This window comes from Fusarium vanettenii (genome assembly GCF_000151355.1).
Source record: "Fusarium vanettenii 77-13-4 chromosome 3 genomic scaffold NECHAsca_31_chr3_5_0, whole genome shotgun sequence".
In the NCBI taxonomy this organism is placed as follows: domain Eukaryota; kingdom Fungi; phylum Ascomycota; class Sordariomycetes; order Hypocreales; family Nectriaceae; genus Fusarium; species Fusarium vanettenii.
This window is the reverse complement of record NW_003315854.1, coordinates 294,901-318,626: the sequence shown is the minus strand read 5'-3', so window position 1 is coordinate 318,626 and position 23,726 is coordinate 294,901. Positions and strand designations below refer to the sequence as shown.

The 23,726-nt window shown below is 50.3% G+C and overlaps 10 protein-coding genes across 10 annotated transcripts; 7 read left to right on the top strand and 3 right to left on the bottom strand.

Annotated features, from left to right (window-relative positions):
- Positions 1–535: 535 nt before the first annotated feature.
- On the top strand, positions 536–2,358 carry NECHADRAFT_37173 (uncharacterized protein; the record flags this gene model as incomplete). The annotated part of the gene is made up of 5 exons (XM_003042966.1): positions 536–731; positions 778–828; positions 1,073–1,150; positions 1,306–1,579; positions 1,626–2,358. 5 exons carry the CDS (start codon positions 536–538, stop codon positions 2,356–2,358), a joined length of 1,332 nt encoding a protein of 443 aa, XP_003043012.1.
- A 1,415-nt stretch (positions 2,359–3,773) lies between these two features.
- On the bottom strand, positions 3,774–5,466 carry NECHADRAFT_78426 (uncharacterized protein; the record flags this gene model as incomplete). Its single annotated transcript, XM_003042866.1, has 2 exons — positions 3,774–4,909; positions 4,956–5,466. The coding sequence occupies 2 exons, from the start codon at positions 5,464–5,466 to the stop codon at positions 3,774–3,776; spliced, it is 1,647 nt and encodes a 548-aa protein (XP_003042912.1).
- Positions 5,467–6,268: 802 nt separating this feature from the next.
- NECHADRAFT_78425 (uncharacterized protein) lies at positions 6,269–6,787 on the bottom strand (the record flags this gene model as incomplete). The annotated part of the gene is made up of 2 exons (XM_003042865.1): positions 6,269–6,452; positions 6,507–6,787. 2 exons carry the CDS (start codon positions 6,785–6,787, stop codon positions 6,269–6,271), a joined length of 465 nt encoding a protein of 154 aa, XP_003042911.1.
- A 1,444-nt stretch (positions 6,788–8,231) lies between these two features.
- NECHADRAFT_37088 (uncharacterized protein) lies at positions 8,232–9,467 on the top strand (the record flags this gene model as incomplete). The annotated part of the gene is made up of 1 exon (XM_003042965.1): positions 8,232–9,467. One exon carries the CDS (start codon positions 8,232–8,234, stop codon positions 9,465–9,467), a length of 1,236 nt encoding a protein of 411 aa, XP_003043011.1.
- Positions 9,468–9,683: 216 nt separating this feature from the next.
- On the top strand, positions 9,684–10,922 carry NECHADRAFT_78423 (uncharacterized protein; the record flags this gene model as incomplete). The annotated part of the gene is made up of 1 exon (XM_003042964.1): positions 9,684–10,922. The coding sequence occupies one exon, from the start codon at positions 9,684–9,686 to the stop codon at positions 10,920–10,922; it is 1,239 nt and encodes a 412-aa protein (XP_003043010.1).
- Positions 10,923–12,108: 1,186 nt separating this feature from the next.
- NECHADRAFT_78422 (uncharacterized protein) lies at positions 12,109–14,686 on the top strand (the record flags this gene model as incomplete). The annotated part of the gene is made up of 5 exons (XM_003042963.1): positions 12,109–12,596; positions 12,653–12,915; positions 13,015–13,681; positions 13,746–14,026; positions 14,079–14,686. The coding sequence occupies 5 exons, from the start codon at positions 12,109–12,111 to the stop codon at positions 14,684–14,686; spliced, it is 2,307 nt and encodes a 768-aa protein (XP_003043009.1).
- Positions 14,687–14,911: 225 nt separating this feature from the next.
- Positions 14,912–16,474, bottom strand: NECHADRAFT_78421 (uncharacterized protein; the record flags this gene model as incomplete). The annotated part of the gene is made up of 1 exon (XM_003042864.1): positions 14,912–16,474. The coding sequence occupies one exon, from the start codon at positions 16,472–16,474 to the stop codon at positions 14,912–14,914; it is 1,563 nt and encodes a 520-aa protein (XP_003042910.1).
- An 814-nt stretch (positions 16,475–17,288) lies between these two features.
- On the top strand, positions 17,289–19,373 carry NECHADRAFT_37302 (uncharacterized protein; the record flags this gene model as incomplete). Its single annotated transcript, XM_003042962.1, has 1 exon — positions 17,289–19,373. The coding sequence occupies one exon, from the start codon at positions 17,289–17,291 to the stop codon at positions 19,371–19,373; it is 2,085 nt and encodes a 694-aa protein (XP_003043008.1).
- A 1,186-nt stretch (positions 19,374–20,559) lies between these two features.
- NECHADRAFT_78419 (uncharacterized protein) lies at positions 20,560–21,357 on the top strand (the record flags this gene model as incomplete). The annotated part of the gene is made up of 1 exon (XM_003042961.1): positions 20,560–21,357. One exon carries the CDS (start codon positions 20,560–20,562, stop codon positions 21,355–21,357), a length of 798 nt encoding a protein of 265 aa, XP_003043007.1.
- Positions 21,358–22,692: 1,335 nt separating this feature from the next.
- NECHADRAFT_78418 (uncharacterized protein) lies at positions 22,693–23,367 on the top strand (the record flags this gene model as incomplete). Its single annotated transcript, XM_003042960.1, has 2 exons — positions 22,693–23,071; positions 23,198–23,367. 2 exons carry the CDS (start codon positions 22,693–22,695, stop codon positions 23,365–23,367), a joined length of 549 nt encoding a protein of 182 aa, XP_003043006.1.
- Positions 23,368–23,726: the final 359 nt, after the last annotated feature.

Genomic DNA, 23,726 nt, shown 5'->3' with positions numbered 1-23,726 from the left:
CATCATTTGCAACGTCGATAGTAAGCGCAAATGCCCAATAAAGTGTTATTCCACGCTGGTGCCTTGCCAAGCCCACAATGTTTCACTCCCTCGTGACGAGCCATCGCTTATTGATGACCCGAATGTCAAACTGTTCAACGTTATCCGGCCAGTCTACGCTGGAGGAACATCTGGGACTTATACGTATTGCGCTTCGTCTGATTACTTATCAGCCTAACCGAGCTGACGAGTGCGAGTGCGAACGCGTCAATGGCCTGACATTGCAGCCGCGTGCCCCAGATCTCAAAGGGCGCGTGGGGCTTTATTGACACATTGACTCTTTTAGCGCTCGTATAATTAAGCATAATCTTCCATTTTTCGCGACAGCGTCTTTCTCTGGCGGTCAACTTCACCGCGAAAATGCAGGTCCCGCAGCCAGCGTCGCCCGCTACGCCAGCGGAGAATAGGAACCCTCAACAGTCAGTGATATCAACAGTGAATTTGAAACTTACTTACTATTCCTAGGAGCCTCGAAAACCCTTCAGTTGAACCAACGATGAATACAGATCTAGGCTCAGGGGAAAAGTCTCCACCAGCAGACGTGGAACCTGCGCGTCAACCAGCACTCTTACCAGACGAGGGATCTGAAGACTCGGAAAGCGACAAGTATCTTCATGGAATGCCTCTGATTCTCATGGCCCTATCTTTGATGATTGGTGTCTTGACAGTTGCCTTGGATAACAGCATCATCTGTAGGCAACCTATTCTGCATCTTTCTCTTTGGCTAACATCCAAAAGCTACTGCTATCCCAAAGATGACAAGCGAGTTTAACAGTCTCAGCGACGTCCGTAAGTTTTGAACATCGAACTGCACTACAAATACTGACGACTCAAGCTTGGTATGGCACCATTTATCTCCTAGCCCAAATGTCCTTCCAACCGACCTTCGGCAAGATGTATACCTTTTTCAACCTGAAATGGATATATCTCGGCGCCGGAGTACTTTTCGAAGTCGGTTCCATCATCTGTGCGGCGGCCCCAAACTCGGCAACTTTCATCCTTGGTCGCGCCGTGGCGGGATTTGGAGCTTCAGGACTTTACTGTGGTTCCATGATCATCATAACGCAAATCGTGGAGATGCGAAAACGACCGCTGTTTCTCGGTATTATCAGTAGCATGTTTGGCGTTGCTTCTGTTATTGGGCCTGCACTGGGAGGCGTCTTTACTCATTCAGAGCGTCTTACATGGAGATTCTGCTTCTGGATCAATCTACGTATGTTATCAGCAAGGTATTATCTGTAGACTCAACAACTAACCGCTTGATAGCACTCGGCGGCCTGACGGGGGCAATCATCTGCTTCTACTACCCGTCCACGCTTGGAGGGGCTGTCAACAAGGACCGCCCACTGAAGCAAAAGATTTTGGGTCTAGGCCTCAAGAGCGCTGTCATTCTCACGGCGACTCTGGTATGCTTATTCCTCGCTCTTCAATGGGGTGGCACCGTCTATCCCTGGCGAGACTCTCGCGTCTGGGGCTGCCTCCTCGGGTTTGGGTTCCTCTTAATATTGTTCAGCTACATACAAGTCCGGCAAAAGGAAGAGTATGAGACTTCGCCCCCATACTCGGTGCTTGGCTAACATCCACAGTGCCTTGATTCCTCTCCGTATTCTATCTCAGCGATCTGTCTTACTGGGCTGTCTCTTTTCCTGCTTGCTCCAAGGCGCAATGATGACACAAGCTTACCACTTGCCCTTCTACTTTCAAGCTGTAAAGGGCGACGACCCTCAAGAATCCGGTATCAATATTCTCCCTCACGGTGTCACAGTCTCCATCGCCACGCTGATCAGCGGTACCGCTATGACCCTTTCAGGCTACTACGTGCCATTTATGTGGTTCGGTGCAGCTCTCTTTACCACCGGCGGGGGTCTTTTATACACACTGTCCCAATCAAGTCCAATTGGGCGTTGGTTCGGATTTCAGCTCATGGCTGGTGCTGGCTATGGAACGACAGTGCAGATTCCGATATTCGCCATCCAGGTCGTGCTCAGCACCGCCGATATCCCTCTGGGAACAACCATGGTCATAATTGCACAGAGTTTCGGAGGAGCAGTTGGTCTTGCCATCGCCCAGAATGTTTTCCAGAACTATCTGAGCCAGGAGCTCAATAAGATCCAAGGCATAGATGTGGCAGCCGTTGTGGCAGCTGGAGGAGTAGAGCTTGAGAAGGTTGTGCGGAGCGGCTCACTTGCTATGGTCAGGAACGCTTTCCAGGTGGCTATTGCCAATGCATTCCTCGTTGCTGTTGGTCTCGGAGGTGTTGCGTTCTTGGTCAGTCTTGGCATGGAGAGGAAGCGGATCAACAAGTCGAAGAGTAACTAAGGGATATTGCGCAAGTTCACTCACAATATAGCAATATGACTTATAGTAATCGTACCTAAGAGCACGCTATATCTTTCTTAAACTCACTATTCTACAAAAGCGCTGATTGTGTAACCAATTCACATTGAGCTGCCGCTGCCTGCTCATAAAGGTTGTGGACGAACCGCCAGTGTTGGGCCTCGCCAATAACTCCGCCCGAAGTGAAATTGGCTTCGTTGAATACCAATAATGATAGTGTTGGTGCGATCCAAATGCGAGAGCCGAGATTAGACAGACTCTCATCATTAACGCGGCACAGTACTTCTCCTTGAACACTTAGCCCGGAGGTACCAGTATCGCGCTTTATAAATATTGCCATCAAGTTGCATCTTCATAACCAATGCTCTCTCGAATGAACGCATTTTGGAATCTATTTCTCAATACCATCCTACACCACATACGACAGCAATCTCAATTTTCTCCATCGACGACAGATTTATTCGTCTGCAACAGGACGATGTGCTAGCTGAGCTAGAAATTATGATGACTCCCCAGAAGATCTGAGATCGCACTTTTGAGGCCATTCACTTCACCACCTAGTAGGATTATATTAAGGTAGCAACACCAGCTTTCAGATTGATACTAGCAGTGTTTGCATGTAAATGTCAGACGATCTTAAACAATATGCTTACCAACCACGATGTTCAATGTCATTGATACCAAAGGTGTAGTAATCGCCATTGTATCCTTGACTTGATTTAGTCCTGTCCTTCTCAGGTACTGATTTGGTTCGAATTCTGAACTCTGTGTATCAGAGCCTCCAGGGCCAATGGGCAATGGCCCGACATCAGGGATCAACTCTTAAGCGGCCACAGTTTTGCTTTATATGCTTCTTATCTGCGAGTATGCATCCCTAACATCGGATGAACAACACCTATCGGAGAAATCACCATTGAACAGGGTATGGTCTATCTTGGTCGTCCGTCCAAATATTGCTTACCCTGCAGGAGAAGTAAGATCTGGGTAAGGGAACCCCTTCATGAGGGAGCATTTCTGGCCGCTCTCCTGGCCACGGCCTCCGCCTCTGGACACCTGCAAGCGGAGATTATAAATTACTAGAGGGAAGACATAAGAATCTTTCCAGGACATAATCCTAGACTTTAGATTCTTGCCAACCTCTAGTCCAATGATCACCGCCAACGCCAATATATTGCGCTCTCAGAAATAGATGTTTGTACTGGTTAAAACAGTTTAGGTTTCCATCCGAGCAAAGCACTTCGACTAGGACGAATAGGCACAACAAGAGTCTTTCTTTGCATAAATTCACAGATGAAGCAATCTGTCTTATAACTCTAGCTCTCTTCTTTCATTCCCATATCGTCATGTCTCATAATAGGCGCTTTGGATTGTGCAAATCTCTCCACCATTGTCAGCTTTCATCTCGCCACTCCCGTCAGAACTGCTGCTCCTCCTATCTCAATTCCATCACCATCCTCACCCGGTCCACCAAGATCAACCCAGTCCTGAAACTCTTCAACTTCCGTGTACATCTCAGATGTCTTGTTATACCCCTCCATCGACTCGGGAGTCCCAAGTCGTATGTCATAGTGGTCCTCCCTGGAATACCCCCGTGCTGCCGACGTCCCAGTGCGCGAGTCCGTTCTCGAATCATTGGTCTTCCATCGGGGAAACTGATGTTTGAGAATCTGCAGCGTATCCTTCTTCATCTGCTCGATGATGCCTTCAGCCACTTCCTCGCGGCGATTCACGGCCTCGACTCCGTCATCCTCGTAGACTTTGGGGAGCTGCCACTTCATGTATAGGTTCATGTGTGGTGCTTGGAGCTGGAAGTTGCTGTTGTTTTGGTCCTGGAAATAGTAGTGGCAGAGACAGCACGTGGGCTTGCTGGTGCCGATGAACATGGAGTTGTTCCAGAAGTCGACCGGCTGCGTCTTGTTCTGCTGGACCAGGTGGGAGTGAAGATAAACCTCGCAGTGGATCCTGGACCTGAAGCTAAAGGATGACAGTTGCTCGCGAACCACTTCGTCCAGGCGATAGCGTTGCAGATCGGCAACGTAGGCATCGTATTCAGATGCGTCGAGGTCGGAAAAGGCGGCACGAACGACTTCAGCTGGCGAAGTCAGTGATCCGGGGAGATTCACGTGTCCTAGGCCCGGTGAGGGGAGGTAGTCGACAGTGAAGTTCTGGAAAAGGCCGGGCCATTCCACGGGGGCGTCGGATATGATCTCGGACGCTCGTCGATATGACTGCAGGCGGCCGAGGTAGTGGCGAAGTTCACACCAAGAGCGGGATTGAGCAGGGTTGCCCTCGTTGGAATATTTCTCGATCGTCTGCTCGGTGGCTGAGTCCGTTTTACTTTGATGTATGGCCTTGATGAGGATTTCGCAGTCACGGAGAACTGGAATTGTACCCGCCTTGTTAGCATGCAGGTGCCAAACGGAGGAGATTGAGCAAGGCTGACATTTGTTCTTAGCAGCCGCAGAAGCTGAAATATCGCGAGGAAACTCTCCCTTGGCCGCCAGGTATTTGAGCCGTCCGATGATTTCCGAATCTTGAGCAGTCAGCTACGGATCTCGGTACGGCCAGGGAGTACGAACCTGGGGGTTCTCCCCGACGCTCGCAGTCCTCGATACAATTTTGGAGTGCAGAGGCGAGACTCATCAAATAGAGCTTCAATCTTGGAAAGTTAAACTCCAGGATGCGGCCCAAGACGTACTTCTTGAGTGGCTTCGGGTTCAACCTTTTCGGATTCTGCCCAACTGTCTCGAGCAATTCGATCAGGAAGGCCTTCACCCTTTCAAACTCTCCTGGCTTCCTGTTGTTAGAGGTGAAGCGGTAGTTAGGGCCCTGGGGTCCAGCCAGAACGGTCAACGCCGTGACGGTGTCGCCGCCTTTCTGTATGTCGCAGACCTGCGCCAGTTTGCAAAGAAATTTCTCGTATTCAGTGAGGCGAGAGTCAGGGTCAGTTTGACCGGATGAGTAAGAAACGGGGCCCTTTGCTTTGCAGGCTTCGTTAGCTGCCACGAGCAGGATGCAAAGGCTGACAAGACGAAGATGCGTCTCTTGTTTGAGGGGCACGGGGATGCGAGGGCTTGTCGACGTGTCCATATTGGTGCACAGCAAGGAAACAGGTTTTGAGCTAGAATGCGGCGCAGACCAGATAGTCGGTCTGAAGTATGGGGTGGGTTGCTTTCAAGTTATGAGTTTGGCCCTAAACACTCTACTGTCATGGAAGAAAAAGCCTAGTTCAGTTAATCATGAAAGCGACTAAACTCGAGCTGTGGGATTTTGACGCGGGGTGCAGCTGCCTTTATCATGGAGATGGACAGCCTGACCCCGCCGCATATCTATGCGGGAGGCCTACCACACCCAGCATTCCCCGCCATCTATTGGCACCCTTGTTGAGCTAATGCGCAGCCCTACCCAATTACGGCCTCTTGTTTCTTGCAAAGCAGGCTGCAATACGGCTGACGGCCGAATGTAGGCCCAACCATGAACCGTGTTTCAAGCCCACGGCGCACTGGAGGGGTTTTAGCTGGCCAGTTGACGGCACCGGACGCGTCGCGTCTTGGATGGTGGTCAACGTGGCACCCGCAGAGAAGTCGGGACGACTTGAAAGCGTAAATCCTTGCTTTCAACGAGCAAGTAAATGTGCATATCATTGTTGCATAGGCAAAGCGCACCAACGGCGAGTGATAGCTAGTAGGCGTTTATAAATACCTAAAACAGTAGTAATTCGTCCTTCTCTTATAGCTAAGGCTGGCCCAACTATACTAGTAGTTTTATTAGAGAATCAAACCCAACAACGACCAAAGAAATTGCTTCATTACCTTTTAAGTGGCTTTGAGAAGAGGGATCATATATTCTTCTCAATGGGACAGATGCAAGGTAAAGTAATAAGGGCAACTAATCAGCTGATAAGAATAAAGATTTGGCCGAGAAAAGATCCCAAAGCTGCTCCTTTCCCGTTGACCGCGATGAAGACGATAATAGTTGGAAGCCATCGTCCCCTATGGTCCTTTCTACGTACAAGGAAATTACCTAGCAGCCCAAAGTGACGTAGCACGCCTTTGCCCCAACACAGTAAGTGAATCCTATTTTCGTCAGCTCATATCGCCTCATCACAAGAATCGCATACCAACCCTTACTCATCAACCTCACACCAAAGCCTCTTGTATCCGCTCCAGCAACTCATGCTAGGTCTATCGCCGTCATGGTTGAAAGTCGTGCAGAGATCTGCGCGGTCCTTATCCTTGGTCCAGGCCTTAAGGACTTTGCCGGTCTCGTCAATCTCTCCGATCTTGAACTTGGTACTTTCGCAGAAAGGAGCAGTTCCGATCCAGTAGCACCAGCGGTTGTCCATTGAGCATCGTGAGACTACTGGAGTCAGGAGCGTGGCGAGAGCGGTGGCGAACATGACGGGCTTCATGATAAAGTTGGTGTTGGTTTGGTGGAAAGTAGAAGAGTGTTGGAGATCAGTGAGTAAGGAGAAACTTTGGTGATTATCAAGTTCATATTCTCTTCGTTTCCTGAGTATTTATAGTTTGCTGATAATCCATAGGGATGGTAGTTGTCAAAACTGAAGGAGAAAGTTCTCCGACCTCAGACAAGCCCTGTCTTGAGCAGATCGGGCCCTCTCTGCCGCGATATGAACCAAGACCTATCTTTTCGAATACATATTGGCCGCTCGTCCCAGAATTTCCACAGTAGAGTCAGGTGCCTCGGACCCTAAACACCTATTATGAAGTAAGACAGATCCGCTGTCCCTCCCTCTGGCTGAGATCGCGGGGCCTCCTCCACTTGTTGTCTCCGTCAAAGATGGAGATTGCATCTTTCCGCTGCCGACGGCTCGAAGGATTATCTCGTGACCGATCATCTTGTCTTATTCAGCGGTGATATATAGTTCCGGAATTGCCACTGATCTCGGGCCACCGGGTAGCTTTTTCACGGGGTACTGCATTTGTTAGACATGTAGAAAAATACACTTTGCTGGTAGAACCCTCTTCATGCATTATTGTATATTAGTTTCTGCTTTGGGAAAAGCTTGCTCGTCGAGTTCCTGGATATGATAGCGGCAGCTTTTTGGCTACAGGACTCTGTGTTAATCCTAGCACCCCCAGATCTCTAATGGATTCGCGCTCAAAAGAAAGACGAATTGTACATTTACTCGTCAATACACCCATCGTGAGTCAACCCAGCATTTTGTGTACCTGTCTTCCCTCGACTCTGATGATCGCGCTATGGTGTGTCAGGTGAGCTCTTAAAAGACGAGTTGAATGTGCAAACCAGTTCTCAGGCTAGAGTTTCATAAAAATAGCGTGATACCAGATCTTTGTGGCTTTGGTATGCTTTCTTGACGTAGCGATCAACGACTCCTTGTAAATCAGGCCCCTCGTCACTGCCGACTCGCCGAGGTAGTTGGACAACGGCCCTACCCACGGCCCAGCCCCTCCACGCTGCTACTTGAATAGCATTACAAATACATATCAGGCCAGAGTATGACCAAGCAAAGTCCAAGAAAGGGTGATGATGATCGCATTGAGCGAATCAGGGTAACAATCAACCTACTTGGGTACATAGTCACAAGAGGGGAACCTCCATGATGTGATTAACTGTGGCTCCCCGAGTCCAAAACCGCGCATTGAGACTGGCTGGCTCTACCTAGGTTAGGGAGTTGCACATCTGGAACCACATTAGTAATCAACTCGGCCTCTCTTCCTTGGTGCCTCAGTAGGCACATTAGTCATGTCTGGAAGAAGCTCAACACAAAAACCGGATAGCACGAATCATTCATTCCCAACTTCACTACAAACCGAGACGCGTATCTTTACATCTGCAATTCTGCGATTGTGAAAAATACTTAGGCCACAACCATGGCGCCAGAAAAAATTGAGAACGTCGCTGCCAAGGGCATTTCCTACTACACGCCAGCCCAAGATCCCCCCGCAGGCACGCAACTCAACGGATCCACCAAACTCTTCACTCCCATCACGATCCGCGGTGTCACGTTCCCCAACCGCCTTTTCCTCTCCCCTCTGTGCCAATACTCGGCCGATAATGGTTACGCAACTGATTGGCATCTGACCCATCTCGGCGGCATCATTCAACGTGGTCCAGGATTAGCAATTGCTGAGGCCACCGCGGTGCAGCGATTGGGTCGAAGTACACCCGAGGACCTCGGCATCTGGGAAGATGGTCACATTGAGCCGTTGAAGCGTATCGTCGAGTTCGCACACAGTCAGAGCCAAAAGATCGGCATTCAACTTCAGCACGCGGGTCGCAAAGGCAGCGGGGTTACACCCTGGCTGAGAGGCAACGGCATCGCTGTCAAGGAGGTCGGTGGATGGCCAGACGAGATTGTCGGTCCTTCAGCGATTCCCCAAGTCGAGGGAGTCAACCCTACTCCAAAGGCTTTGACCGGAGAGGAGGTTGAAGAACTAAAGACGGCCTATGCACAGGCTGCACAGAGGGCGGTCAAGGCTGGTTTCGATGTACTCGAGATTCACGCGGCCCACGGATATCTACTGCATCAATTCTTGAGCCCGGTCAGCAACCGCCGGACGGATGCTTATGGAGGAAATTTCGAGAACAGAACAAGGCTTCTCTTGGAGATTGTGGAGCGGATTCGGGCCGTCATTCCGGAAACCATGCCGCTCTTTGTCCGCATCAGCGCTACGGATTGGTTCGAATTTGACGAAAAGTTGAAGCAAGAGTTTCCCGAGAGTTGGACTGTTGATCAGTCAGGAAAGCTTGCATCTCTGTTGGCTGATCGAGGTGTTGATTTGGTCGACGTTAGCTCTGGCGGTATCCACGCCAAGTCCGCTATCGCCATCAGGCCAGGACCCGGTTATCAGGTGCATCTGGCCCAGGCGATCAAGAAAGCTGTGGGAGACAAAATTCTCGTCTCTGCTGTTGGAGGCATCAAGACTGGCACCCTCGCTGAGGAGGTGTTGCAGTCTGGCATTGACGTGGTCATGGCTGGACGGTGGTTCCAACAGAACCCTGGCCTGGTGGATGCATTTGCTCGGGAACTCGGCGTCGAGGTGAAGATGGCCAACCAGATTGGCTGGGGCTTTAGAGGCCGCGGAAAGAAGACAACTAAGATCTAGGGACGAAGAGTTGCTGATGTATAGAGTGCGGAATAGAGTCTAGAAAAGACATAGAATTGTCTATAGCGGCTGAACTAGACGGTATAACAGTTCGCATCCTTCGAATAACTGGTTATCCGGCTCAACTTCGGTCCAGGTGGTTTACTGTCAGCTTCCCTCACCGTCTTGAACTTTAACCTTACCTTAATCTCCTTTGAGTTGTGATTTTTACTCACTATGGATGTGTCCTTCGACCCAGTTCGGTGCGCCGAGCTTCATAACCAACTTCTCACAAAAGCAATCTCCAGAATCCCCGACGCAGCGCAAGAAGTCAAACGTGACGTGCTAGCACGATGGCGCGATTTACCCCCAGAGAAGCGGCCATTCAAAATTCCTGAAGAGGAACCGCTCTACACGTTTCTGTCGTTCATCGATAGCTACAAACCCAACGATCTCCCGTTGACAGCCGAGTTTTGCCAGCCTGAGCCATCGTGGTTTGACGACAACTTCCAAGAGCTAGATGATCGACGCATCATTCTGCTCTATGCGGATGAGACCAACACACCAAAAACGGATGGCGGTCTTTACTTCAATCTTGATACTGACTTGGTCTGCTGGACTCGCCTCCGGGGATGTGGCAGATTCCTACCTGATGAGCAATGGGTCCCGCTTGAACTAGCTCTTCGCAAGGCGTTGAACATGTGGGAACTCGGCAAGTTCGCCTGGGGAGGTGAAACAGGCTGGTACCGGTCTAAAGAAGCGGTTTCCTACGTATCCTGGACACCTCAAGATTTAACTAAGTCTCTTCGTCGCTGGGAATATTTACTTGAAGCTATCCAGTCTCGCCTTCCTGAGGGCACACCAAGGTCACCTTTTCTGGACCCCCTGTCTGCCGACCTGGTCAACAAATTCCAGCTAAGCTCATTTGCGAAAGCCTTCCTCTGTGCTGCAAAATGCCCTTCTTTCAAACATGTCGCACCCGGGATCACGGCCTTTACACCGGAAACATTTGCCGCCATCTACGGGGCAGAGTCTCCCACGAGCCGTCGCCTACAAATTGAACAGGAGGGCGGGTTTGAGACTATATCACTCATATTACCCTCTACCGCTGGTCCGGTAGTGAAGAGCGAGGATCGACACTTGTTTGACGGGGAAGACCATCTCCCGTTGGCCGATACGGAATTGTACGAACATCCTGGCCTATATATGACCTTTGTGCAGCCCACATCGGACGGGGATGGGACGGATCTAGTCACTGCTCAAGGTGCGATGAATCCAATCCGATTCGATGGGTGTCGGCCGTGGGGACCAGGGGGCAACATGCGACTTGAAGTCATACTCGATCTTTGGATTGCACACGTGGTGCATGGGACGTGGGAGGTTGGTCCCGAAGGAGTATCTACGCCGGATAGCTGGTTCACGGATGCACAGACAATAGAAGCTCGAAGACTGGTGTGGACAGAAGATTGTCGTTGAATAATATCAACATCTATACACCTGGCACATAATCCCTAATCCCAGCCCGTAAACATGACTCGAGAACTCGTCGGATTAACGAGTAAGGTCTCCAAACTGGTCTCCGATTCCCAAGAAGTCGATGTCAGATGGCGTGAGGAGAGAATCGACGTCTCGCGGTTTATCCTCAGCCCTTTGACCTCTGGACGATCCATCGTGATCCATCTCGACGCACAGACTAGAGGAGATGCTCCTCGTTGAGGCCCCTTTCCCCCTTGCTGTGGTACTTGGCGAATGAGATCCGGCTGCTTTGTGGGAAGACTTTGATCCGTTATTGTTTCCGCGATCGCTTGGGCCTTGCAGACTGTAGTCATTCAGCTACGGTCTAACTATTGGACTCGACAACACCCAGGTTTCTTACCATGGAAGAGACGCCAAAGATCCTTGGCGAGTTGGAGTCTCATTATCGGTCATTTTGGAGAATTTGAAGTCTTCGATGGGCAGCTGTGCAGGCAGTTCGTGTTTGCTCTGATTGATAGATGAGAGAGCAATGCCAAAATGATGAGAATGTGGTCATGGTTATATACTTCGAGGCACTCCTTTCCGGTTCAACCTGTGTTATCAACTACTTGAGTTGTGTTCAGAATTGCTCAGAGTGTGTTGGTCAACCACTTAAATTGTGTGAGATGACAACACAAGTGTTCAAGTCGCCCCCACAAGCTGCGAGGCTCGGCAAGCACCGACTCGTTATGAGTTGACCGGATAGGGTGGGAGTACGATCATATCCTAAGTTGCGCTCCTTGGTCCATAGTCTTCTGGCTCTCAGAAAAAAAAAGTTTGCTGAGACTTGTCATTAAAGGAGAAGCCGCACTCGGCAATGCCCCTATGGACTTCCAGTTGTATTCCCCAGCAATCATCGCGACTCTTGAGGCTCGCATTTTGTGACCGATAAGCCACAAGTTGTGTATTAAAGGCATACACACGTTGTGTATTGCATATACCCGCCACAATGTGTGCTTGGCTGCCGGATTGTGACTGGGCCAGCTGCGTGGCTTAGCAACACAAATTGTGTTGTCAGCCCTGCTCAGTCTCAAGTAGAAAACCGCTCACCCCCTCTCTTTTCCCTGTCAGCGTCAAGCATGCTGCACCGAAATCGACCGCATCCTTCAGGCAGCGAACAAATCACACAGTGGACATTGGCGTCGCGATGCCTGCACCATGGGATGCCTATCCTGGCGGGGAACTCGAAGACCCTTCTATCGACATGTTCCCAGATGGTTTACTGTTTTTAGGCCCTACGCCTGACCACACCTCCCAACCGGACGTCGTTAACCCCATGCCTCCAGCCCAGTGGCTAAACCCAAGACCACTCCAAAATGACTTCATCCCTATTTTTAATAAAGTCGAGGAGATCGAGGAGAACGAGGAGAACGAGAATCACGGAGTGCTCCTTAGCAATGGCCATAGCAATCACTCATTGGCCTCAATTAGCTCAGTATTTTCTAGAGATTCCGGGATTTCTATGCGAGGTCCAGTACGAGATCACGGACCGGAAGTCATAGACTACACACCTGAACTCACTCCCTCCTCTGGTCGATACAGCTGTCCGTATCGAAAGATCAACCCCAGCAACTTCAATGTCTGCGACTTCCCAAAGTGTGCCCTTGAATCTTTTGATACAGTATCTGAGGTCAAGTCAGTCATACCCCTAGCTTCAGCATAATTACTTCTGTCTCTGACATGGTATATAGGCAACATGTCCTCAGGTACCATCAGTCTAAAGACTTGCCTTTCCAATGCCGGGTGTGCACATCCAGATTTCGAAAACGGAAAGACCTTGATAATCATTTCAATACACAACTCTGCCACAAACCTCCTACTCTCAATGACCACGAAAACGGCATCGACGACGCCATGTTGGCCATTCTCAAGGAACGCCGACAGGCCTCAAGAGTGCATACATGGGAAGACCTGTGGAACGTGATATTTCCTGGCTGCGACATAATGGCTCCAGGTAGGTTATCGAAGCAAATTCTATCCATCCTCTGGGTTAAGCTCTGGTTTTTCTTCGAGTAATACCTGATCATGTGAGACTGACCCATCATTCATCTAGGCTTTATACCCCCTCGTCTTGCTCAAGAGCAGACCGACGCCTCAACCCAGACCTCTCCGAAAGATCCAGATCAAAAAACGGCAGAAAGCGAAAGTCAACCCTCGTCATACTTGCACCCCCAACAGGGAACACCCGACAGTCAGGCACAACCAATTATCCATCCCAAAATAACGATGCCAAGAACGAGCACATCATTGCGACAGGTGGGGCTCGCTAGAGTTCACATCGAAATCCTTTCCCTATCTGAACAGCACCGGCAGTGGGGACACGATGAAACTGGGAGCCTTGATGGGTTCGACAGTGAAACTGACGGTGAGGGTTCTGACGACGACGCATCCAGCCCCGACGCTCATGATTCCGACGGCTCGCCTGGGGATGCTTCAACAGGGACGCCGTCGACTGTTGGAAATGCAAGTCAAGGGCAAACGTTTGTATCAGCAACAGGACAGCCAAGGTCATCACGCAAGCGAAACAGGGCAAACGAAGGCGAAGGTGACGATAATGGCAATAAACCACCTGAAAAGAAGCAACGACGACAATCTCGGGACGTGGATCCTTCCCGACGACGCTTTGCCTGTCCTTACCAAGCCTCTGGACTATCAGACAACTGCTTCAGGCGCGCACAGCGCAATAAGACAGGTGGCTGTGATACGATATCTCGACTGAAGTAAGTCAACATTAGGCAAGCATGGGAGTAGTTTACGTGAAAATCAGCCCTAACGCTTACTTAGAGATCATCTAAAGCGGAAGCACATGAAGTCATATCGATGCGACCGCTGCTGGAAGCAGTTCGACGCCAGACATGAAGCCCTAGCACACCCAGAGAGTAACTGCCCTCCAGAAGAAATGCCAGAACACGAGCAGTTCATGACGCAAGAGCAAGAAATAGAGGTCAGAAATTTCAAGGGAAATTCCGAGGGTACATGGTGGAGACTATTCCACCTTTTGATCCCAGATATGGTCCCCATTGAAGAGCGAGCCTCGTTTCAGTTACATTACTCACATCTCCCTTGTAAGTTTTTTCCAACCCCTACTGAATCAGCTTGCCAAGCAAACCTTCTTAGATTATTTACATCTTGGCTCGTTCTTAATAATTCCACCTGTGCACCTTGAAAACCCATCCTTTCAGAACACGGACAGCCTGTCGCCGTACCAAACGAACAGGATTGGGTCTGCCCTAACCCCTCTCGGCTCGCGGCCCGATACCTTCACTGGGTTTGGAAGCACAAGGATAACTTCACAGAGTTTCACTACTCCTATTTACGGAGCGGCCACGCAGCAACCATCGTCGAATCCTTCATTCCTGGGCTTAGATCAAGCCGCAACTGCTTTTCCAGATACACAGCGATCAGTCGAATCAAGCTCAACCGGTTCAAGTGACAGAATCAACGCATCGTCGACGCCGGCTAGCTCACTTAACGTGATAGCAAGCCCAGCCTTGGATACGTCACAAATGCAACGAAACTATGAGCGCCAAAAGACGCGAGCCGAACAGGCAGAGGGGGAGAATGGAGAGCTCCGGGCAACTATCAGTGCGAGTCGAGAGCAGTTGAGGGATGCTTCAATGCTTCTAGAGGGGGTTTTGGGCAGAGAAAATCTTGATCGTGAGGTGTGCGAACAATTGAACCGTGCCGCAGAGATTCTTCTCCGTGTAACTGGGCGATTGCGATGAAGGATAGAATGTCATGAAGCATCCAAGCATCACAGTAGTTCTTACGTGGGTTGAACATCGAGTGAAATAGTAGCTCAATCTATAATGCTCAGAATCAATCCCTGCTGCACATGGCGGCCGGCTCGGTGTACATAGTCCTCTAGACAACTTAATATTTGCTCCTTCAATCCATATTCTTAATCTTCCAACAAAAGTGACAACTCCTCTATAACAAAGTTCTAATCCTTATTCAATTTTCCTTCGCCAAATCTTAATAGGAAGCTGACCACAGATGATGTTGAAAGCCTCCACCCTCTGCATCTCGAAATCAGGCGAAGGCAGAGCAAAATCATACCTATGCACCAACGAAGCGAGGACAACAATCTGCTCAAGGTACGAAATGTTTCGTCCAATACATCCTCGAGCACCAGCAGAGAAGGGAATGAACAGAGGCTCCATTCGCCTCCGTTCGTTGGGATCCATCCAGCGCATGGGATTGTACGTCTCGGGGTCAGGGAAGACCTTGGGGTCTCGGTGCGTGGCGTAGATGGTCATGTTGACGGATGTGTCTCCGGGAATCCATTGGTCGAGGATTTGAGCACCCTCGGATGGGGTTCGGCGAGGGAGACCGGCTGAGGTTGGTGGAATGACGCGGAGGGACTCGTCGATGCAGGCTTTGAGGAAGGGGAGGTCCTTGACCTTGTCGTAAGGTGCGATCGCCTCGTCGGGTTCGAGCACACTGTCGAGTTCTTGTCGAAGATGCTGCAAGTGCTGTGGGTGCTTGATGAGGAGCTCCAGAGTCTGCGTGAGGGCTATAGCAGTCGTATCAGACCCAGCGTTAATGATGGCGCCGATCTCAGACACGATCTCACCCCACTCAAGGTTGTTGGGGCTACCAGTCTTGTCCTCCATAAGGCAAGAGAAGAAGTCATCCAGCTCCTCGCCAGCTTCAAACCGTCGAAGTCGTTCAGCCGCCTGGTGGTAGTAGATATCATCCCAAGCCTTGGCAGCGTCCCACATCTTCTGGTACTTGCCGGGAATGGTCTTGGTAAGCCACTTGACCCACGGCCAGAGGTTGTAATCCCACACCCAGACGGCCTGTGCAAGAGCATTTTGGTCTCTAGCGTCTCGGTATCGGCCGCGGTAGCGAGTTCCGTCACGTTTCTCGGCAGGAACTTCGTCAGTACCGGTGTCGAGAAGATCCATCTTGGCAGACAAAGTGATGTAGCAGATTGCCTCGGTCGTCCACAAGTTGACCCAATGGCTGAAGTCAAGGTTGACATCTTGAGGGTCCGGGATCGAGCCCTTCAAGGGCGCAGTGCACTTCTTGTCGAAAGCCTCAAACAGGCGCTTGGCGGTGTAAGCGACCTTGTACTCCCACTTCTCAAGGTTCTTGATAGCAAAGGCAGCCGAGAGGAGACGTCGCTTGCGGGAGTGGTCAGGCTTGTCGACGACATCAAAAAGATGACGGTGGGAGCCAGAAAGAACATTATAGTTGTCGTCCTTGATGCACTTGGTGTTGTGCCCGTAAATTGCCTTAACAGCGCGAGTATCGCCAAAAGACAGCGAGTTTGGGCCGATTCTCAGGATGGGCTCACCCGTATTCTTGTGGGCTTCGTACAAAGAACGGGAGCGGAATCCTTGAGAAGAAGTGTAACAGTGTCGGAAATCGGTGATGCCAGAAAGAAGGGCATAGTTGGGGTACTTGCGAAGACCCTTAGGATCCAAGAAGTAGACAACAATGGGCTTGACAATCAAGTAGGCGAAGGCCAAGGCGAGCACAACGCCCAGAGCGATGTATCCTAGCATGGTGGCAAGATTCCAATGCTTGAGAGTTGAAGAAGGAAAGGATGAAGATTGATGAGGTTGTCTGAGTTGGGGACTAGACTAGTCATGTCCGTCTCTTATACTTGAACCTCAACTTGCAAACGCCGACTCTGACGAGACCGATGACAACACAAGCGATAAGATGCGGGGGAAAATACCGAATCTAGCGAATAACTGGGCCATTGAGAAGAAGGATGACAAGCAAAATGTGACGACTATAATTAGTGAATCTCTCCGCGGGGGAACCAACTTTGCGGGGAACACTAGCTTGATCAAGAGAGCGGCCGCCGAACTCTGCGGTTTCCGGTAATGCTAGAGTCTCAAACTTTCACCCTGGGATGGAAGAATTCAACTTTATTGTAGCTTTGGGTAATTTTCAGCGAATTCTGTGCCTGGCTAGAACAGTCATTTGATACAGATTTTTCCACATGTTTGTCTTGGTGCAGCAGAGGGGCGATCACGTTGGAGAAAGGTGGTTGCCACTAGTCGATCAGGGGCGTTGAGCTCGGCGAGTTGTCGCCTATTTGGGAATAGAAGCACCTCGGTTGTTTTAACTACGTGATCTCATTCGTCAGACCAACTCGGCGAACTGTTGCCCCTTTGGGATTACTCTACGATCTTTCTTCAACTCCAGGTTATTAGATACGAATTGCGGGGTGGCCAAGTTCACGGATTTTGTATATCAAACGCCATGGAAACAGTTGAAGTCAAGTCAGTTCAAGGCATATCGCCCTCATCATCCATGTCTCTTTTTCTTTTCACCTTCAGCGTTGTTCTTCTCTTCCTTTTCGTCACAATGGCAACCTTCAATTCCAACACCACACAAGTCTTGACAGACGCCATCGAGTCTCTGTCAAAGAACCTCAGCCATGACGACTATATCCTCCTTCCTCTGGTCATTCTGGGAACTGCCTTTGTAATTAACAAGGGTAGCATCTTCCCCAAGAAAGACCCTCTCTATTACATGTGGTTTCAGCGTCCTCAAGCAGCTCATGGCTCTGGACTTGAAACCACAAAGAGGTCGCGCAATGTTGCTGATCTCATCAAAGAGGCCAACGCAGACTTGGTCATCTTTTGGGGATCTCAGTCTGGCACTGCTGAAGGCTTTGCCCACAGACTCGCCCGAGAAGCCCATCAACGCTACAAGCTCACAGCGGTGGTGGCAGACTTGTCTGATTACGACGCCGAGTCTGTTTCTCTCATCCCAAGCACGACACTTGCCATCTTCATCATGTCTACATATGGTGAGGGTGATCCTAGCGACAACGCCCAAGACTTTGTTACTTGGACCCATTCCGCCTTCAGTGTCAGCCTCAACCACTTGAAGTTTGCTGCCTTTGGTTGCGGAAACTCCAACTATCGATACTTCAACAAAACTATCGACGAGGTAGTTACTGCTCTCGTGAAGTTCGGTGCTGTCCCGCTCGTGCCCACTGGCAAGGGCAATGAGGCAACACGGACAACCGAAGAGGATTTCATGGACTGGAAAGAGACCCTCCTCTCCACCCTGGCAACTGACCGTGGCCTGACCGAGGTCGAAGCCGCCTACGAACCCGAGGTGGAGGTTATTGAGGGAGAGACTATTCCACACGAAGAACTTGATCTTGGAAATCCCTTCCACAAGACTGCATCTAAGGCCGGGACCACAAATTCGGATATTGTGCCAGTCTCGGTTGTCGCACGCACAGAGCTAGCACGATATCCTGAGCAAGACCGCTCTTGCGTCGAAGTCAAGGTCGACCTGACGCCTCATTTGCAGGTCAAGTATAAGACTGGTGATCATATCGCTGTTTGGCCTGAGAACTCCTCAGAAGAGGTCGACACTCTTATCCGCATTCTGGGACTCGAAGCAAAGCGATCCAGCTCCATCCGCATTAATGCCAAGTCTGGTTACGACAATCCCAAGGTGCCCAACTTGACAACTGTCGAAGCTCTGTTCCGCCACTACCTGGAGATCTCCAGTCCCGTACCTCGAGAGACAGTCTTGTCTCTTGCGCGAGTGGCTCCCAGTAGTGTTGTCAAGAAGGAACTCCAGGCTATCAGCAAGGGCAGAGAGACATATGCCGCTTTCTTGAACGCCAACTATCTGACCTTCTCTCGGCTACTAGCATACGCTTCGTCTTTTGATTCCTCCATCTCCTGGACAGATCTCCCGCTTTCGTTCGTTATCGACTCTCTTCAACCCATGCAGCCACGACTCTACTCTATCTCCAGTTCCAGGATCACATCTCCTCGCCAAGTTACTCTCACAGTCTCTGTCAAGCCCTCCACAATCGTCGGCAAGCCGGACGTTCTCATCCCAGGAATCACCAGCTCTTTCCTCTCAAAGACAGCCCCCAGCGACGATGCGGCTGCCACTCCATCCACGCTGCAGATTCAGATCCGACCATCTACTTTTAAGCTACTGATCAACGCCTTGACTCCTTTGGTCATGGTCGCAGCGGGAACCGGAATTGCCCCATTCCGTGCCTTTGTGCAAGAGCGTGCAAGACTTGCATCAGTTGGTCGCGATGTCGGAAAGATGGTTCTCTTTTTTGGATGTCAAAACGAGTCCCATTACTTGTACTCTCAAGAATTCCAAGAGGCAACCTATGGTCCATTGGCAGGGAAGCTTGAGGTGGTGACGGCATTCTCTCGAGCGGGTGGAAATAAGACATATGTTCAACATAAGGTTCTTCAGCGTCAAGAGGAGGTCTTGGGTCTGCTGCAAGATCAGGACGCGGCGTTTTACATTTGTGGTGCTGCAACTATGGCCAAGGATGTTGGCGATGTGTTGGGCGAGGCTATCAAGCAGAAGAATGCCTGGTCTACTGTTCAGGCGGAAAACTGGAGGGCCGAGAAGAAGAAGGGAAACCGTTGGTTTGAGGATGTTTGGAGTTGAGCATCAGGCACGCACAAGAGATGAACGGAGACTGAAAATGATATGGTCCATATTGAATAGCACCAACTTTGGATGCAAAGCACCATAAATATATACATTATGAATTCTTTGGCATGCTTTCCTTTGCCCAGCAGTTCGGGTTGATGACCTAGCAATAATCCTTCTTCCAATATTTGGAACCTTTGCTCAGTGTTTGGTTTACCATCCCCCATTCCAACCAACGAGGATATACTGGCAAACAGGCCACAATCTAACTGCACTTCACTAAAAGGGACCGTTAATCTTCTCTCGTTTGCCATATAACACCGTATCCTCTTTAAATTTCGCATTATCCGCCCACGACCGGGGATTTGCCTTATCGCAGATATCCGGGGCGCATGATGTTGGCCGCAGTCTCCATTATTAGTCTGGCAGTGTTTGACACTGCTCGGCCCCGTTTGAACAAGCCATGTTTGCATTTGCTAAATGATTTAATTTCATTGTTACTGGGCCGTCGCATTCACTTTCATTCAGTGCATCCTAGGCATTCTCTACACGGTGAATCACGAGCGTGCAGTCTCTATTTTGCGGTTCTTCTCTTCCTTACTTGCATCCTCCTCCTTCACCTCTCAAACTCCATCGCAGCTCTCTTGCGACCATTTCAATACCACCACCGGCGCTGCGCAGGCGCAAGATTCGGCTTTTGGTCTTATCGTACAGCTGATTTCCTTTCCTTTCCTTTCCTCTCAGGCTGGTTGCGCCTGGCGTCACCCAACACCAGTGCCTCAAAGAAACTCGACACGTCGCATGCCGAAACCTGGCACAGAACTTCCCCTTCCCTTGCTTGGTTTTTAGTATTGCTTTCACTCCTTCTCACCTTCTTTGACTACTTACTAACCACTAGATCACATCTAGTATCGAGCGCCGCTCAAGTCATCCTACCTTACGACACCACGCCCAGCACCTTGTCGCATACCGGCGCTCCTCGTTCGCCACAGCTTCATATAGTTACTTCGCTGTCATTCCTCGCTATCAACATCGCATTGTCAACAAGCACCATCGGTCGATCGCGCTACGCTTCCAATAGCACCATATCTTACCCTGCCCAGCTCATAGCTTAAGGTATGCTCGCCTCTGCCTTAACAAATCCCAAGTTGCCTTCCTTAACGCGTAACTACAGTTCTCGCGCCCAAGGCTCTCGCCCAAGATGTCTGGACCATCCTCGTCCTCCTTCATCAAGTCAGGACTGGGCAACTCGTGGAATGAGCAGATGTGCCGACGGTTGGCATGGCTCCGTGATCTCGGCGTCATGGGCAGGGTCCATCTGCATCCACTCCCCGACGGATTGCTCGGATTCCACGGAATGCCACTCGAAAACTCCGACGATTGTCTGCCTTCAAACGCAGGCACTGACTTGGTCGTTCTAGCGCTGAGGGATCCCAGAAACCATCCTCTGATGGGCGGACACATCACCCTCCTCAGTCGCAGAGACTCCCATACACATGTGGCCTGGGGGGAGGCTCTGGACCGGCTGATAGCATTGTGTGCTGGCGGTGCCACAACGAGAGCCTCCGATGTCTCATACGTCTTGTCAACAGCAAAGGAAAGCTACCTCGCTGATCGCGAGCAGCTCGCCTTTTTTGTTCAGATGGCGAGTGAGGACTACCGATACGTTCTGAACCAGGAGGAACCAGTGAGAGCATGGCTCACCCAATGCATGGCTCGCATGTTTGGAGTGCAGGCCCCTTCACAGCCCGACATGAATTGGTGGCCACGCGCGCGGGAGCACGTTGAATTGGGAGACGATGAGACATTTTTTAGCTTGACTGACCTCGCCTGGCGACGATTGCTTGAGGCTGTCTCCCATGCTGAGAGTGGCTTTCATGAAAAGGCAAAGATGGGGGCCAAAAAGGTCGGGGACTTTGTTGACAAGTTCCTTCGGCATGAGAAAAATAAACCGGTCTGGAAGCTGATGGATAACACCACATTTGAGCCTTTCCATTGATGGCTTGCTCGGTCCCAAGGTCATAGAGTCTACTTGGCTTGTATGCCAAGATCTTGATGGTCCTAAAAGTCCATCAAGGGGTGGAAAACGAAACCGGTTGAGGACAAAGTGCGGTGGGACTCCAGGCACAAGACAGGGGAGAGTCAAGGGGATGGTGGCCTGGCAAGAAATGTGCCGAAATGGAAGTTGTTTTGGACGGAGCAATGCAGCTGGGCAAAGGTTATCCCCTCATCGGCAACTGTCAGCTTAGCTACTTAACCAAGCGAGATGCGATATCCATTCTCATTCTACACCTTTTTATGCACTAACGAAGTCAGTCATTGGTGATGTACGAGCAGTTTGTCGGATCAATCAGATAGCACACCTCCCGTTCTGCAAATAGCGTCCAGAATGACCACGATGGACCCCAGTTAGAACGCGTTGGGCCGTTGACTTCTTCTCATTCATAACCGCATTGACTCTAGGATCTCCGCCTTAGTGTCAATGAGGCAACCATTCAATACCTTCGAATCCAGGACGCTGTTTGAGGCCCTCTTTGAGAACTTGACGATGCGTTGAGTACCCAGTCCAACCATCTCGAGTCTCAAACCAGTTTCGAGTGTAATATTCGCGTTTGTCAGATGTGAAGATTTACTTCGTCGCATGTTTGTATTCTCTCTGATTTTGTGGATCCTAAGGCTTTCCTAAAGTCCAAGTTCTTTGGTTATGTAAACTCTCTCCCCCCCTTTCCTGGCTTCATCTTCCTTCTTCACCATCTCAACTCCATCGCACTTCTATTGCGACATCACAACACCACCATCAGCGCTCTAGGGCAGCTAAAAGATTGAGCCGCTAAATAAATTTAGCCTTCATAGGTATTGTGCTTCTTTTTTTCTTCGCTTCCTCTCAAGGCGGTTGCGCCATCTCCTTTTCAAGCCCAAGCCTCCAGAGATGCCCAGGAGGCTCAAACCCTCCCCTCTCCCCACCTCAACATTCGACACTGGCCTTCTACTTGCCCCATCTCTTGGACTTTAGTCACATCCCCAGGTCTTCTATGCTTGCCTACTTACCATTACCTATCATTAGGTTACACGTCTAGGGCATTCCGCCGCCCAGTCAATCTCAGTACCTGTGCTGTGCACCTGTCGCTGTCCCTGTATGGTTCCTCCCACGGTTTTTCCTCCTCCAAGGCCCATTCATTGATTATCAGCATAGGTCGGACACACTGCATGCTCTACCAAACCCACTGGGAGTTTAGCTCAGCAACCACTCCGGTATGTTCTAGTCTGCCTTCCCTGATCAAGTCCCTTCTTCTAATCTACAGTCACAGTTCACTCAATCAAGGACCTTGCCACTATGTCCGAAACATCCTCGACTCTCCCCCAGGGACCTCCAGGTTTCGGCAACTACCCTGCTGTGTCCCGACCATGGCTAGAGCGCATGGTTGCCATCCTAGAAGCCCGAGGCCTGCTCTCACACGTGGCCTGGAAAAAGGCTTTGGAGGAATTGCGAGAGCTACTTCTCCTGCCTGAAGGCCCTTCTGCCTTTGTCCCTCTGCATATTTTGAGCGTGGCCAAGAAGGCTTGCGATGAAGATTTCGAGCATTTCGGAGATTTCATCCATCAAGCGGAGGCGAATCTGGCGCTCCTTGTGAACAAGCAACGTCCAGTCAGCGGCTGGTCAGCCCAATGCATGGCACGTATGGTTGGTTTCGAAGCCAGCCACGAAGATGACAGTGAGTAGTGGATGAAAAGTGCTGCCAGGGCCTTGATTGAGGAGCTTGACGACGACTTGTTCTTTCGTATTCATTACGCCCGGGGTCAATTCATTGACGCCTACCATCATTGCTACGTTCTTGGAGACATTGAGAAGGGACGAGAAGTCTCTTTGAAGGGCCTTCACCACATGAAGGCCTTTTTCCATCTACACCAGAATGGGCGGGTGCTTGCGCTGGTTGGGGGCCACATTGAAGAGCTTCGAAAGTTTATTCAAGCCAAGGGCCTTGGGGCGCATTTGCCCTCATTCTATTAGCATCTCCGTCGCAGAGAAAGTCCATGGGCCTTGGGAAGTGGATATTGCAGGTTATAATGAGATCAAAACTAGTAAAGGCCGGAAAGGAACGCGAATGATAAGGTATCTAGTTGGTCATGGCAAATACACTGAGGTTAAGGCCCTTCTCCCCATAGCCTGCCCATCTGAGATACTTGAGAATAAATGATATTGGTACTGATCTCTTCGTGCTGTCATCATGTTCAAATCAGAGCCGGTCACCTTGGGCATTTTCAAAGCGAAGTCACATGCAAATTGTGTAGGTAAGTGTCACTGGAGCAATAATGTTTGGGAGTGGATTTGCGAGCAGCAGAAACCGCTCCGGCTGAAATAGTAAATAC